The sequence below is a fragment of the Gordionus sp. m RMFG-2023 genome, chromosome 5 (assembly GCF_954871325.1).
Source record: "Gordionus sp. m RMFG-2023 chromosome 5, tfGorSpeb1-WG-v2, whole genome shotgun sequence".
Lineage (NCBI taxonomy): Eukaryota > Metazoa > Nematomorpha > Gordioida > Chordodea > Parachordodidae > Gordionus > Gordionus sp. m RMFG-2023.
The window spans coordinates 5,101,145-5,119,015 of record NC_088779.1 but is presented as its reverse complement, the minus strand read 5'-3'; the positions used below and the strand labels follow the sequence as shown (position 1 = coordinate 5,119,015).

The following is a 17,871-nucleotide window of genomic DNA, read 5'->3' as shown; positions in this document are numbered from 1 at the left end:
TTAAAAAACAGGCAAATAATATGCTTTTATGGATGACAAAAATATCGAATCTCTAAGAAAATATTCAGCAAAAAAAATGACAAAAAAAAATCTAAACGAAAAGAAAATATATTGAATAAATTTGTAACAATTGAAAATTTTATTCCATTTACTCGAACATTTTCAGTATATCATTTTAAAATTTTATTTATAAAATTATACTTTAGTTAGAAGATTGGATTCAACTTAGCGCATTAAAAGAATTTTTGCTGAATTCGGAAATCAATGACATCAGAATCCCAGCTTCTAAAAAATACAGTACGTCAGTCATCATAGACATCACCATTTACTTGACCCAGGAATATTTTGGGAAGATCGAAGATATTTATAAGGTATATATAAATGATTATATTATATATTGTCATTAAATTTTAAAATTGTTTATCAATGTATAAATTTTAAAGGATTTATCTCAAGCGCCGCAAGATACGAAAGTCAAAAATGAATTCTCATTCGAAATCGATAAAAATTCTGGATTCACGACCGATCAAAGTGAGTGTTTAAAAGAAAAAATTGATCTAAACATTTTTTTTAATATTTTGTTTCGATAAAGGTGCAAGCGACAACATTGTCATCAGCTCAACCATGAGAATAATTTCGATTAGCGATGACCCAGCTCCTTTGAAATATGAAGATTATTTAGCAAAATCCTCTGATTGGCGAGAAAAACTCATCGAAAATTTTCTTAAAGGAGTAAGTTAGAATGTTATATTATTGAATTGGGAGGGGGGGGGGTGAGTATATTACAATGAATAATTATATATATCCCATAAATTTTGTCATATCTTAGGTGAGTTCTCTCGTAGGAAATTACTTGAAAAATGTTCTCACAGCTAGAATTTCGATTGACATAGAAAACATCACAGACCCGTCTCTTCATGATTCCACTTGGAAAGATGGGATTTTAATCTCTTACACCATCGATATTCCAAAAAAGGTTTTAATATTGAATCAAGTTATTTATTTTTTTTAAAATCTTTATTTAAGGCTATGCCTTGGCAGGCAATTAAACCTCTATTTCGCTAGTGGAAATGGGGTTTTCGCCATATTTCTTGCTATACTTCATATAATTCCTTTTTAATTTCTATGGCGATTGAAATTGCTAATTTTTTTGCTAGAACTAAATCATAGGTTTATAATATAATCCATTAATTGTGATTTGATAAAAATAAAATAATATCTATTATTCTCAGGATTTGAAATCTGTCGATTTTGACGAGGCAAGTTTCCTGAGAGATTTAAAGGAAAAATTATCAGTGAAAAACGGAATATTGCCCGATACCAAAATCAGAGTTGACATCTATACATTAGGATGTTGCAAGAGTGGATTTCTGTACCAAAATATAAGATTTCAAGATTCAGGTTTATTATTAATATTATTTATTAACACATGAAATAATAAAAACTTTCAAATAATTAGTTAGTTACAATATTAATGAAAATTGTTTAAAAAAAATAAAATGATTTTTGAAATCTAAAAATATCATACCAGTAAATATTGTTATATAATATAATGAGATCCAAAAAAAATTTGTATACCACTAGACCAGTATAGTCAAAATGGTTAGCTCAAAATAATACTGTGATACATTATACATAAATTTTTAAAGTAAAATCTTATTAATTTATATGATATTTATTATAACTAATATAAAATTATAAGTAGGCCAGAAGTTATTAAATAATATCAAAATAATTATAAATTAATTAATAGTACGAAGATCAATTAAATTTTCTTTATACTTGGAAGAAAATATCAACCACGATTCAAATTAACCTTAATTTTTATACGCTAACTAAAAATAAGAAATCCTCCACTTAAAAATTTGTAATTGGGCTAATATTTTTTTTAAATAGTGTTAAACGGCTCGATTTAACCCGATTTTCAAAAACTGCTAACACAATATTTTAGCCAGAGAAATATTACCTAAGCCAAGATTTGGGTAATAGATGTGCAAAGCTTTGTGCTAACTATGAGTATAATTTAGGCTTTCGTAATATTTTTCTGGATATAATATTGAGCTGGCCTTTATAAATATAGGCTCAAATAGATACGTTTGAAAAAATACTATTTTTTTTAAAAATACCATTTACTAAAAATTTAATATGCCCATTTATTCGATCTAACATTTAGTATCTTAATTAATTTTTAATATTTATATATTATTTTTTTAAAACTCATATATTAATTTATATTAGTTATATAATTCAGAGACCTGCAGAGATGCCAGTTGGCTCTGATTTAAAAAAATTTTTTTTTAGCTCCCTTCGGCCTGGGTTTTATATTTTTAGGGCCCGGTCTGGATATATTAAAAAAATGCAATGTCCAGTCCGTGTACCCAGGTCGAGCGTGCAGGTCTCTGATATAAATATCCTTATAAATTATTGGTTTGAACACACTATTTTGACTTTTCCTGGCTACATAGTAAAAAATAATAATAATAATAATAATATATTATTTTAATTTTGTTTAAAAACTAAATCAGTTAAATCGGTCGTGGTTAACGTGGATGCTAATTTGACTCTGTTCAAATCTGAACCTAAGATCTATCGAATAAATTATCAGTACAACACAGAAAAGATCAAGAAAAGCGAGAAAAATGTAAATATATTTCTTTTTTATTGTATTATTAAATTTAATATTGTGGGGTTCCAAATGTCTATTTTTTAGAAGAAAAAACGAAAGCATAAGAGATTAAATTAAAGAACAATTAGATAAACAGTAAGCCTCAAAAAAGAAGCAAATTATAAGGGCGGAAGGGAGAATACAGCCATTCCTTATTCTACCTCCGGTTCTGCATATTTTTAAAAAGGTAGTTCAGGTTCCTAGTTTTACGCGGTTTTTCAGATATTTCAGGTTTTACTTTCGCTCTAAAACTCTATTAAACAGTTTTTTTAAAAAAAGATTTAAACAATCTCTTCTCTTCTCTTCTCTTCTCTTCTCTTCTCTTCTCTTCTCTTCTCTTCTCTTCTCTTCTCTTCTCTTCTTCTTCTTCTCTTCTTCTCTTCTTCTTCTCTTCTCTTCTCTTCTCTTCTCTTCTCTTCTCTTCTCTTCTTCTTCTCTTCTCTTCTCTTCTCTTCTCTTCTCTTCTCTTCTCTCTCTTCTCTTCTCTTCTCTTCTCTTCTCTCTCTTCTCTTCTCTTCTCTTCTCTTCTCTTCTCTTCTCTTCTCTTCTCTTCTCTTCTCTTTGTCGAATATAAATTAAGGGATGATTTTCATAGAGCAAACTCTATACTTGCTGCATCCAATTCCAACATAATCAGGGCTCTTGAAATTAAAAGCGTGAAATGATTTCATTTTTATTATAGATTTGCTACAAAAAAAACTCAAATTCGCTTAGCCCTTACGATATATATCTTCTCCTCCGTTTTATGGCGATTTCCAGGTTTACCCAGATAGTCCAGTTTTCCCTTTGATTTTACTTTTCTATTTTTGACTGTCCTGAGCATCAATATTTGTAAGATTCATGCTACTCATATCCACCTCTATCACATTTGTCCACGTTATCTTGGGCCTTCCTCTAGGTCTTGATCTTCCTACTTCCATCAAGGTGCATCTCTTTACCCAATCATCTTTTGTCACACATTCCACATGCCATAATCATCTTAGTATATTTTGTCCCATTACCACTCCAATCATTTCTATACCCAATCTTGCTCGCAATTCCTTGCTAGTTTTTCTACGATATATATAGTATATATAGCATTTTTTAGAAGTCACATATACTGTCATTTTTTCCAATCAATTAGTGTCCTTTTTTTCAGTGCTAATTAAAAAGACAGGAGGGCACTGATTTTTGAAAAATAGTGTCACAATTATATTTCAATTAATTTTTATTTATATAAAAAAAATAAATAAGATATATTCCAAGGCTCATATCAACAAAATCCATGAAAGGATTTACGAGATTCTCAACCAGACCCTAAAAGATTCGCCGCCCATTCCTGAACTTTCAAAATATTTGACCTTCAATTTTACCATAGACCTTTCCCTAGCCCTGAATTTTGGTCCGGAGTCTTATCGATTTGACAGTAAACGGAAGTTGGGAGGTAGCCATTTTGTTACGGTGGATAAAAACGCAAAATCAGGGGCTTTCTTGTATTTGACGAAGGGGGGCGAAAGCGATGATAATACAGGTGATGAATATTAGGAATTTTTTTAAAATTATCATTTGCTTATAATATTTGTATAATAATCCTATCAAATGATTTTTATCGGGGTTATAAATTGTTAAAAAAATTTTTGATAAATTTGAGCCGATATTTAAAAGAAGGCTAAGTCAATGTTGTAGCCAGAACCAAACCTTTGTGCAATATTTTTCTGGATAAAATATCGAGTTAGCCCTTTAAAAATATCGTCTCAAGTCGAACCGCTTAACAACATTTAATATGATCCGATTCAGCGAAGTCTCTAAGAGTGCTGAAATATTCTTTATTATTAGTTGTGAAAAAAGAAAAGATATAATAGTTATATTTAAAAAAAAGAGATCTAAAAAGTAACTGCATCTAGTTATATTTTACTTAAAAGATGTTAGACTATATATATTATCACTTATTATCTCTATACGATTATTTCCCAAATTTCAAAATAATTACTTTTTATTAAATATAAAGGCCTCTATTTTCGCCTATATAAAACGCTCTTTGTTTAGTCTAGGGAAGCTTATATTTAAGAGTATATGCCTATTCAAAAACAAATCGAATCGAATAGTAACGGATACGAATAGCAAATTATTCGATTTAATTTGGCTCGAACAAAACGAATAATCCGGTTCGACCGAATAATGATATGATTAATTTGTTTTATCCAATTTGAATCGAATTGTATTCGGATAGAGTTAATTCCTTCTTCTTGCGCATTTTCACTGAAACTGGTATCTAGTTATTTTGAAATAATTTAATTAAAGTAACTATAATAATATGTTAACTTTTTAACTGGTAACTATAGCTAGTTACTTTCGAATGTGAGTTAACAACACTATTTATTATCATTCTTTCAATATCCACGAATATATAAAAACATAGACTTTTATATGTCGAAATATTATAATTAGAAAAGTTATTTGGCTTTTATAGACGGAAGATCACCTACTATTCATTTGAGTTTGAGTAATAATCAAATCCCAATGTTATAATATATTCAATGACTACAAAAAAAATTACAACTTTTAAACAAATAATATGTCTTTATAGCGAATCCAAGGTTCAATATGGTTGTCAAACTAAGAGTCAAAGACCAGTTATTGGACAACGATTTTGAAATTGTCAAGAAAACTTTCTTGGAAAAGGTAAGAAGAGTTATAATCAATAGTTTATAAATTTTGTAAAAGTAATTTGTATTCTTTTTTTAATGATAAAATTTGTAATAAACATATGAATTATATTTCGGTATTTAATTTCTATTTTTGTTAAAGACCTTTATCATCAATAATTATCTCAAGAAATACAATACTTTTAGAAATTTTATTTTATATTTATGGAATTTCAAATAATTTCTTTATCGTTATTAGATACGTGATATATAAGTGAAATAGATTAAATATGGCATGCCTTAAAATTTAGATTCTTTAAGAAATTAAAATGATACCTAAATCTGATTATGAATAATTTTATAAATTTCGTAATTTTAATTTTCGAAATATTCCAACTCCAAGTACTTCAAAAACCAATAAACAATGATTAATCATAATTTTTCATCAACGATTTAATAAATAATTTCTTTTTAACCTTCTTCAGATAGAACAAATAACCCACGAATCTGGTTTGAGTCGGTTAGTGAACGCGAATGAATTACTCGCGGTTTTCGAGTACGATGACGATCAGGACCCTACCGATGCGCAACCGAAGACATCGAGTAAGCGAGGCAGGAAGTTGGTAGGAATCTACAGCGTGGTATTGAAGAGGGACTATATTTCGAAGGATAGGCAACCCATCACTATCCTGAAGCGGTTAATAACCGATGTTAAGAAACATTTCACTCGGAATGAGGATTCAAAAGATGGTGAGTCCCTATTGCAAGGAGTGGATATTACTTTGCCAGGGGTGAATTTAGATATAGAAGAATCGAATGACAAGTCCATCATTAAAAGTGAATTCGGTGGGAAGGGTCTCGTTATGGATACCTATAAATTCGAAGGCAGAAGTTTCGAGAATGCCAATGAAAAGGATACAGACTTTGAATCGGTTTATATCGACAATAGTTATTACAACAATAATACGGATAGCGATAAGAGCCATAGAGCGGGCCTTAAGGCGAAGATTAAAAAGGTAAAGACATTGACTTCCGACCATAAGCGTAAATCCTATTCGTTCAAGATAATTAACAAATTCGATCCTTCACCGACATTTCAGACCGAACACCCAACTTCTAAATATTCGTTTTATGCGAATAATTTGAAAGATGAAAACGGTTTTAAATTAATTATAAAATTGATTGTTACTGTTTAATAATAGTTCAAGAGTTAATCCTCAAAAAAAAAAGAAATAAAATAAATGTAAAGATGGGAACCATAAAAAGTAAAGTTAGCACTAAAAGAATATGCGTAAATATTAGTTAACTCATTTTATAAGTGTATGTATTTTTTTAAAAGTTTTTTCTAAATAAATAAATTTTACTTATAATTTACATTCAGTGAAATCATTTTCGATACTGCTAAGGATCAGTCGTTTTAAAAATTCCCCGATGATCTTCAAACAAGAATTCAAGAATAAAAATTCTCAAACTTACAAGGACTTTAAACAATTGGCTGAACAAGGGGTTAAAAGCGCAAAATTTTTTTATTTATCTTTAAAGGATATGTCATAACTAGCATAGTTATTCCTATTATAAATTTAATAAACCATACATATATTGAGATGTCCCAGTAAAAACACTTTAGAAAAATTATTATAAAATTAGTTATAAAAATATGATATATATTATATGTGTATATTTTTTTACGGAGAGTCCTGTTTATAATTTAATATCGAATTTATATAATAATAAATTAGATAAATGTCGCATTCAAACTTAGCAATTTGAGCAGTTTTTACATCGGGAGCAAGATCGAAAATATCCACGATGCTTCGGATATCAACCCAGAGTGGAGCAACAGTATTTTGCTGAATTTCAGTGCCAGTTTCGAAAAGGTGACAAACTTCATATGAATATTAAACCTTATTTTAAATGATATAAGTTGGGGAAGATTTATGTATAAAAAATAAGAATATCTTCACAAAAAAAATTGCTAAAAGAGTGTTAGGTAGTATCAAAATGTCATAACATGTCAAAGCTATTATTATATTCTTTAAATGTTAAAATTTTTTATTATTATTATAGTCCTATATGGGTTATCAGGACCAAGTTTTTAAGAGTCTAATTGATTCTATAATCAGTACGAGCTTTAAAGTAGGAGACTCCGAACTATACGTCATAAACCAAGAATTAATGCCGACCGGTCCAAAGGTTTCCATAGTTTCGGAAGTAAGACGAACTGGCGATGGCTTGACATACCAATTCAACCAATCAGAACAAACACAAAAATCATATTATTCTAAATTTGAGGCCCACGAGGATATCCTAACGGATAATTCCAACACCAAAATACCGGATATCAGTAGGCAACGCCCATCGACCATTGTGCCATTGAGCGTAACTATAGACGGGCAAACCTACTCCCAATGCAGCGTGGATCAAAAACTCCTGTTGGGATGTTTGGATTCCGAGTCTACTTGTTTGGTGAAAGAAACGTCACAATCGCAGGGATTTTCCAACAATGGCGAAGCGGAATGCGTTTGTCAAGAGGGATTTAGTCAGCGACTATGGAGTGCGCCTAAAAACGAGGCAGATATTTTAGGCGTCAGGGGTGCAATTGGAGACAAGAAGAAGTGCTACAGTTGAGTATTTTAAATTTCTCTAATTTTTTTTTAAAAAAAGAGTCGTAAGTAACATTTCTTTGGCATCGATTTATATATGAATAATAATTATTTGATTAGAATCCCACTTTTTACATAAATAAATAGAATATCAAAGAGTTACCACTGGATTCAGGCTCTCCCTCTCGGATATCTATAAATATGATTTGAGCGTTAAATCAACGGAATTCATTAATCCAAATAACATATTCTCCAAAACAATATCGGATCAGGTTATCATTCATTTTGAGACAACACATGGTGCGATGCTTCTTTAATTTTTCATCGAATTCTTTCTTATTAATTTCATTATAAAAATTTGCCATTCAATTTAAATTTCCGATTTCTCCCAGCGATTACTTAAACTTTCTCCGATTTTTCACCCTTTCGAGATTAAATCTTTCCCAGTTTTAACCCCTTTATCAGTCATAACTTTCACCGGTCTTAATATTTCCTTATTTTTAATTATTCCTGATTATAATCTTTCTCGGGTTTAATCATCTCTCCTGGTTTTCAATCATTTAGGTTTAATTTGAAAATTTTTCAGATTTTCAGATTCTTTGGTTGTTTTTTTTTAAAAAAGTTAAAATTTCATATCCTTCGAGATGTAAAAATTTGAAAGCTATTTGTTTTTTCTTTTATCCAATAATTTTTTTTCTTTTTTTATAGATTACGAAGATGTTTTTGAAGTCGCCATTACGAAGATATTTTTTAAAGATCAAAATAGAGAGCGTTGTGCCATACCAGAATCCATTGGCCTTGGTGGCCTCAGGTTCTGTCATTTTCAGCTTCACTATTAGATGCAGTTTGTATTTGGATATCGAGTTACAAGCTACCGAAGAAGAAATTCATAATAGGTACCTTTAAAAAAAATATTAAGGAAATAAAATAGAGTAGGGGGAGACTGGGGCGGCACATCCGAGTTAAGGGGTATAGGTCCAGTTCAATTTATTTTAGAAATGATTAAGTCTAAAGTCTTGAATATTAATCATATTATGGTGAATAATTATAATATATATAAACCTAATCGACAAAACACAATGTTTCCCTTTCATCAACTCATTATTTTGTATTAAAAAAATTATTTGCACTCCAAATGTAACTAATTTATTTTAATACAAGATTAACTATTCGTATTTTATAACAAGTTTTGTCCCAAATCCGTGCACAGTATACGTTAGACCGGGGTTCATAGGACTATTTATATTATACAAATAAATCTAACTTCTTTTTTTTTAAAAACAGTAGTTCATATGTATTTTTATTTTTTATTAGATCATAAAAATTTAAGAATTTGGGTTCTTCTTTATTTAATAAATATAACTTTTTATTTCTATGACCCTATGTGTGGTCCTAATTGCCCTATAACTATATCCAGCCTACCCATTTTTTAATTTAAAAATTCGCACTAATTATTTTGGAGAATATATATCTTAATCTAAGAAGAAATTAGTCAACTACCATACCAATTGATTAAATTAGTAAATAAATTTTTCGTTAATATTCACATCTTTTCTAAGGTTTTTTTTTTCAAGACTTGTTTCTACTTATTACCTTAACGTGATGTATGTTCCATTTTATAATCCTAAAATGAATAGTTTTTTTAAAATATTTTAATAATCTAGGTTTTCCCAAGAATTCGCGCTGAATAAGGAAAATTACGATGCTTTAGGATGGAAAATTCAAGTGTTTCCGTATAGTCAAACAAGTAAAAAATAAAATATGATCCTTTAGATAATATTTTAAAGAAGTAATTATTATTAGTTTATATCAAACCTTGCAAAAAGCATTTAATATTTTAAAGAAGTAATTATTATTAGTTTATATCAAACCTTGCAAAAAGCATTTTTCATGTTTTTACATTAATAACGGTTTCACGATGTTAAATTCGGGTTTCAGATTATATTTTTTAAAGTGTTGTGGTTTCTTAAAAAGTATTCTATAATTTTTAAAAAATTTATTTTAAAATAGATTTGTATTTTTTTCTCTTTTATTGAAGGAATAAAATGCAAATTAACCAATTAATCAATATTAATAAATTATAAAAATATTATTAAAATATAAAAATTAAAAAAGTTGAATTTATTTTTTCAAATTTAAATCTTATAAAATTAAAATACTATTTAATGAATTTTCGAATAATTTCCTTATTCTGATCTTTAGGCTCAAACTGGTTCTTTTGTTCTGGTTAGGGTTGTTAAAAAACCCGGTTAGGTTAGATTTTTAAAACAGACCCGATTACGATTTTAACCCAAAATAATATTATGTAGGTTTAACGATTTTTTTTATATTACATTAAATTTAATAAGATGAGGAGAGATACCTAAGTCCTCCATCTCCTAATACCAGGAATCCTCAGAAACCCAACATTGTTATTAAGCCTGCACCTGTAGTATTCGTAAGCCAAAAAAATTCTCCCAAAGTTAGTTTATCTGATTACGATGAAGACACTGTACTCACCCAGAAACAGGGTTTCATAAATGACACAGGATTCTTAAAGGTGTCCTTCGGCAAGAGACCGAGCACTAATGCCACCTGTAAACTCGGAACCTCGATAGGATGCGGTTTTAATGAAGAATGCATACTCAACACAGGCCAAACTATTTGCAGATGCTTATTCGGGTTCGCTAGAAAGGCCGATTCTATTGAATGTATTGGTAAGCATTAATGCCTATTTTCTATATTGCTCCATTTTTAAACAATTAAGATCTGCGAAAAAACCGATTACCACAAGATATCTCTCTTTTAATGATAAAGATTTGCTACCATTTTTATTTGCTTTTACTACCAACCTAGGCTTTATTTACTTCTATCGATTAATCTTCCATTCCTCTCCCAACTTTATATACCTTCCTTCTCTTCCATACATTTTTTTTTAGCTCCTTCATTAATTTCTTATATTTTTTTTCTCCCTATTCATAGTTTTACACTTCAGCGACTGTTTTAAAAAAATTTTTTTAAAAATGATATATATGATCATCCTTTATTATAATACGACATATTGGACACATTTCCCTGAATAAAAACAAATTGCCCAGTATTTTAAAACTAAATTATTTTTTATTTTTATTTCCTTTCGTTTTACTTCATTTTTGGAGAAAATGAATTTATCTTTATATGGATTAAAATATTTATATATAGTATTCTTTCTATCTATTAGGAAAAAAATATATAGAAGAGAGTGGGTAGATTATGTGGGCCCCAAAGGACAAATGTCAATAAAATAAAAACTGTACCTAATAATTTTAAATAAATGATATCTCATTTTTTTTCCACCTATTTTTTAAACATTAACCAATCATCTTTGGGAATAGGGTTGTAGGGTCAATTTTTATAAATAACCACCCTAAGGCTCCTAGGAACACCAAGCACATAAGAATCACCTCTTTCTCCTTTGTTAAATTTCGAGGAATAAGAATTTTTATAATATTATTTATATTTTTGTTCAAAAAAATAGCTCAAAAGACACTGGATGTTCAGCTAAGGATAGATTCAATACGGAACATATCAATCGTAGAAATTTATAATAAGAGTTTGTTAGATAGGACAGATTCCAAATTCGTAACCTTTATGATGGAAGAGGTTTCCTATTTCTCTCATTCATAATTACTATATATATATATTATTTTTTAAAAAAACGTAATCTCTAAACTTCTCAATAGTATTGTTGAACGGCTCGTTTTGAGCCGATTTTTTTAAAACGGCTAACTCAATATTTTAGCCAGAAAAATATTGCCCTATGCCTATAGATTTCTATAATATATGTCTAGAACTTTGTTCCTTCTATGAGCAAAATCTTCAGGCTTGCGTAATATTTTTTTGGATGAAATATTTAGTTAACCTTTTTTTTAAAATCGGCTTAAAACGACCCGTTTTACAACACTACTTCTCAAAAGCTACCCCAGATTTAAACACTTCACTTATTTTTATACCAAAAAAAATATCATATTTCTTTAAAGAACTTTTTCGCATATGAAATATGTTAGCGTCAATGTATGTGTTTATTTATTTTTTTCCACTTGAAATCATTTTTTTAAACACGTTTTTTTTAAATTTAAAAATGTCATTTTGCTTAGAAATATATCTCAGCATGTGTAGAAAACCTGCTTATGTGAGTTTTAGAAAAATTTTTACCAATTAAAATATTAAATTATTATAAACGACTATATTGTCTGAAATTCAATAGTGGAATTGTATTTATTACATTTTTTATTTGTGTCATCTCTTCCCTCTTTAGAAGAAATTTTAGTGTGATAGAGTAATATTTCACATGTTTTCATTTTCATGTTATTCTTTTTCCTATTTGTTCCGAATAAAATGATTTAAGTTTTAATAAAATAATATATTGATATTGACGCTACCAGATATATACAAAAAAAGACAAAATCATAGTTCGCAGAATTATTGAAGATAACTTTTAGGTTAAGTTATATAATGTTCAAGATCATATAATGACCGTTTTTTTCTAAAATTTAGCTTCTTTCATCCTGTCTTGCTTATTAAGATTTTTTAAAATGACCACTATGCATTTGAAGAACACTGTGGGACTTAAAAAAAATATTATATAAATAAGTAAAAATTTACAATTTTTATCGAAAAAAAAATAATCAAGCTAAATGCTTTCCTCTCCGACTCAGAGCACGCCATTTACATCATAGAGGCTAGGTTCAATAATTTGGCCAAGATAAATTACGAAAAAGATCTCAAGACCCAACACGTCCTAGTGAATTTCACCCTTGTCATCAAAAACTCTTTTGAAGGTTATAAAATCTAAGAATTTCGTATACGTCAATCAGGCGCGTCACTAGCTTCTTACAATCTCAGGGAGCTCAAAAATATTTTATAAAATTATTAAAAATTGCCTTTTTTGGGGGGTTGAGACTGAATACTGTATTGCTAAAAAACAATCTTCAAAAACATTTTTTTAAAATATATTTAAAATTTATTTTTTAAATTAAAATTAAAAATAAGAGATTAAATATCTAATAGAATATAATTCCATTTTTATTCAATATTAATATAAGGGGGGTGGGGTTGAAAAAATATAATATTTACTAGTTTATAACAACCACAATTTATTTTTGCAATTTTAAAATTTAGCAAATATATATATCCAAAAAGGGCGTTAAATGCAGAAATATATAAATATCATTTTTAGGAAACCCGAGTTATTATTTATGAGAGTTTTTTTTGTATTTGGGTGTAGATACATGTGGGAAACCTAAAAATCAAACTTGTAAGGCACATATTGCTGGTGTTATTGATCGAAATCTCTTCATTTTTGTTTCCAATGCTTGTATTTAAGTGCAAAACATTTTCCTTAAAAGATATTGTGATTTGATCGATTGCCGAACTCAAAATCGAACACTTACTAAATATTAGATTGACTAAATTTGTTAGTAATATAAAATGAAAAATAGTTCATTATTGTTTAAATTAAATATAAATTACGTGTAAAACATTATCACAAAAAAATATTTTAAATATCGTGATTTAGATCGATAACCACTCGTAACTAGTGCTGTTATATAGCTTGTTTTGAGCCGATTTTTAAAGACGGCTAACTCATACCCTAGTCTGAAGATTCTATTCTTAGAAGGAACAAAGGTCTAGACATATATTATCGAAATATTAAGGCCTAGGCAATATTTTTCTGGCTAAAATCGTGAGTTGGCCGTTATTAAAAATAGGCTCAAAACGAGCCGTTTATTAACCCTACTAGTAACCGATCCAATGACTAGATACTGCATTACTGGCGGTATCCATGGAAAAATCTTCGTGTTTGCTTTATAGCTATTTACGTGTTAGGCATTATTCCTAAGATGTACGTGTTAAACATTATCTTAAAAAATAATTTTAAAAAATATTGTGAATTCACCGATTGTCAAACTCAATACTTAGAGTACCCTAAGTATTTCAGAGTTGAAATTTCTATATAATTTATATTATATTAAAGGAATATTGAGAGTTTTAGGTAAATATATGCCTCTAAATCCTAAATTTAGTACACAAATTATGCTAACCTAAATTAAATTTAAAGTGTTCCTTTCGTACTAACTTTATACTATAACAATAAAAGATAGGAACTGATCTGGCTCTCGCCGATCTGAACTCAAATCATGGATAAATTTAATGGTCAAACAGACCATCCATTAAATTTCCTGCATCTTAATGAAAAATAATTCAACATCGAGGTCGCAAACACTATAAATTATAAGATCTAATTTACTATATTACGCTGTTAACCCTAGGGTAACTTTTTCTAAATATCAATATAAAATTGGATCTCTTTAAAATACACTCTATTTTAATATTTTATAGGGTAGTTTTAATTTTAGCCCTAGTTTCCTCAACTAACTGTAACTATAACAGAAGCTCCTAGGGTCTCCTTCTGATAACTTTAAGGTTTTTCACTTAAAAATTAAATTCAATTTTAATAACCAATAATAACTTAAAATAAGTCATACCATTCATCCTAGTAAACAATTGCAAATGATTATGCTACCTTCGCACGGTCAAATTACCGCGGCCATAATAATGTTTTACACGTAAACATAAGCATTGGAAACAAAAATCAAGATATTTCGCCAAATAATACCAGCATTATGTGCCTTAGTGTTATTTTCGATTCAAAAACCTATTATTCATTAAAATTATATGTCAAGAAAACCTATCATTTTTTTAATTTTTAGGTTTCACACACGAATCTACACCCAAATAGAAAAAGGCCATAAACCAATAATCATTCGGGTTTCCCTAAAAGGGAAAATTTTCATATTAATGCATTTAACGCCCTCTTTTGGATATATATTTGTTAAATTTTAAAAATAAAATAGGTTATAATTTATGGTATATAGACCTATGGATGTCAAATATGAGGTGATTTATAAAATATTACCCATAAAATAAAATACAATAATTCATTATATACCCTTCATTTTATAATGTATGATTTGTGCTAATGAGTTTGGTCTCATTATGTATTTCTAACATAAATTTTTTTAAAAAAACAAAAATGTATGTACTCATAATACAAATGATTTCATGATGAATGTACACTGGTAATGTAAATTTAAAAAAAATAAACAAATTTTTAAAGAAAAATAAATAAAGATGTCCCAAATGAACGGTCACCTATTCATCAATATATAAATAGTTTAGCCCTAACTTATTTAAAAAATGCCTTGTCAAATGTATTAATATTTATACAAAAAATGAGGTTTCAATGTATTACGAGATAAATGTTTTTTTTTTAAATTTTAAATTCAAGTATCGATTTACAGTGTTGTGCAGATTTGATGCAAAACATTTCCATATTTTTTAATTTTCCAAATATACATTTTCATATTTTTTAATTTGCAAATATAATTATTTGAGTTGCAAAGAATTGTTACAATAACATATTTATACAGTGTTGTTGTGTGTGATGATTTAATTAAACATATTGACGATTAAATTTAAACCCATTCATATAAAATGATAGTATTTGCAAAAATAATTAAAATATAGACAAAGCAATTATTGAAATTTCTTTTATTATTTCTTTTGTTGTACATTTGTAAAGATTATAATTATATATGCATGTGTTTAAATTAAATCGTCAATATGTTTCATTAAATCATCACAACACTGTATGTTCTTATCAATTTTTACAAGTTAAATAAAATGTATATAAAAAATTGATAAAATTAAACAATTTCCATTTCCACCACTCCTATCTTTACTTTAAATATGTCGACACACAACAAACTTTTGGTAGTTATGAAAGGGGGAGGGCGGATTTAATTCCATGTTTTCAACAATGAACCAATAATTTTAGAAATATTCAATCAATAAAAAAATAGCTAATAAATTTTTAAAACTCTACATGTTATTACATATTCATCGGTTCGCATTTAATCAAGCCAACTTTATTACTTTTTTGTCTCTATAAATTAGATGATGAATTTCACTTACCATATCTCGATAAATCTATAACAATATGAACTAAATTAGGCAAAATAGAGATCTGAATTTATACCAATATATGCATAAAATCTATGAAGCATTTATATATCTATTAAAATTAACAATATCTTTTCAAAACAATTCATCAATCTTTATTTAATAAAGTTCTATAGATAAAATTCTTAATTTCGTTAATACTCAATTTTTCTTTCATTTCAATACGATTCTTAATTTTATCTCAGCAACCGTAAAAATATATTCAATTTGTCTCTATAAAATATAGTAAAATCCGTTCAAAACAATATTTCCTTTAATGTTAACTACAATTAAATATAAATTTTCCCCTTTAAAATAGGGTTAAAATTTATTCAACAATTATTTCTTTTAATGTTAACTACGTAACAATTAAAAATATATTCAATTTTCCCCATTAAAATAGGATTAAATTCATTCAACAATTATTTTTTTTAATGTTAACTACATAACAATAAAAATATATTCAATTTTCCCCTTTACAATAAGGTGAAAATTCATTCCAAAATTCATTTTTAATGTTAATGGAAAGATTAAAAATATTCAATCCTCTTTTCTAGAGTTAATTAAAGAATTCAATTTTCCCCTTTGCAATAGGGTTAAATTCATTCAAAAAATTTTTTTTTTTAATGTTAACTACGTAACAATCAAAAATATATTCAATTCTCCGCAAAAATTCGTGTAAAACATATATAATATCCTTTATATACTTACATATCTTTTATACCATTAACTGGGCCTAATTAATTATACCAATATTACAGTCGCTAATTCCCAATCTCCTAGGAAAATCCGACATTTTCATAGATTTATCTTTGATAAATTCATTCTTAAATTATTTACCAAACTTTATAATTATTTTTAAAAATATTACTAATTCCTATAAAAAAAAATTATCCTACAAAAATCCTTATTACGCTTTTGACCTTATCTAAATTTTTCTTTATGTATTGCTGTTTAATATATTTTAAGTTTAAAAATTAAAAATAAACATTTTACAAAATAATTTTTCAAGTCAAAGTTTAGGATATTTAGAGTTAAGTGGGGTACTTTATGTAATATAATTTTAACTATTTAAAAATAGTTAACACTAAAATTTAGGATTTAGAAGTAATTAAAATAAGAGTGTTTTAATGAAAAGGCTGATAAAAAAATCGGGGATCCTAGATCAAGAACTTGATAACTCTGTTGGCGGCTTCTCTAGAGAAGCCCAAAAATTAAAAATATATTTTTAATTTTATTCATATCTTATTTATTAAACATGACATTTCATACCATCTATTTTTTAATCAATATTATTTAATTTGTATACTCGCAACTGCGACAATTATATAATAAAATTTTAATTACTTTTTAGCAATGCTGTATTTAGACATATCGAAATTACATAATTTTTTTTTAGCTAACATTATTTAAAATTAGCTTCTTTTTAATATTGGTATATAAAGGAAGAATTCAAATTTTTAAGGGGGGCTCAAGCCCTTATCCCTTCTCCCCCCACTCCTCAATGACGCTTCTGATGAAAATAATGAAAGATATAATTTAAAAATATTATATGATTTATTTTATGAATAAAAGAAAAACATAGATATATATGGTTCCACGTCATTACAGAGAAACCATTACAGAGAATGTATTTTATAGAAACTTTTATAGAGAAAACAAAAATAGAGAATGCACTTATAGAGAAAACAATTATAGAGAATGTCGTTTATAGAAAATAATTTTATGAATGATTTTACGAGAATGATTTTACAGAGAATGATTTTACAGAGAATGATTTTACAGAGAATGATTTTATAGAGAATGATTTTATAGAGAATGATTTTATAGAGAATGATTTTATAGAGAATGATTTTATAGAGAATGATTTTATAGAGAATGTATTTTATAGAGAATGATTTTATAGAGAATGATTTTATAGAGAATGTATTTTATAGAGAATTATTTTATAATGAAT

At 27.6% G+C, this 17,871-nt stretch overlaps 2 protein-coding genes across 2 annotated transcripts in view; both read left to right on the top strand.

Moving 5' to 3' along the window:
• The first annotated feature begins 28 nt into the window (after positions 1–28).
• On the top strand, positions 29–6,268 carry LOC135930100 (uncharacterized). The gene is made up of 11 exons (XM_065466886.1): positions 29–67; positions 207–371; positions 444–531; positions 593–732; positions 830–976; positions 1,233–1,401; positions 2,526–2,641; positions 3,899–4,175; positions 5,232–5,326; positions 5,775–6,221; positions 6,263–6,268. The coding sequence occupies exons 1-11, from the start codon at positions 29–31 to the stop codon at positions 6,266–6,268; spliced, it is 1,689 nt and encodes a 562-aa protein (XP_065322958.1).
• Positions 6,269–7,362: 1,094 nt separating this feature from the next.
• LOC135930099 (uncharacterized) overlaps positions 7,363–17,871 on the top strand; it is a 53,380-nt gene continuing 42,871 nt past the window's right edge. The window contains exons 1-7 of the mRNA XM_065466885.1: positions 7,363–7,912; positions 8,040–8,164; positions 8,601–8,788; positions 9,557–9,639; positions 10,241–10,588; positions 11,389–11,513; positions 12,544–12,691. Coding sequence (XP_065322957.1) covers positions 7,363–7,912; positions 8,040–8,164; positions 8,601–8,788; positions 9,557–9,639; positions 10,241–10,588; positions 11,389–11,513; positions 12,544–12,691 — 1,567 coding nt within the window. The remainder of the gene's footprint in view (positions 7,913–8,039; positions 8,165–8,600; positions 8,789–9,556; positions 9,640–10,240; positions 10,589–11,388; positions 11,514–12,543; positions 12,692–17,871) is intronic.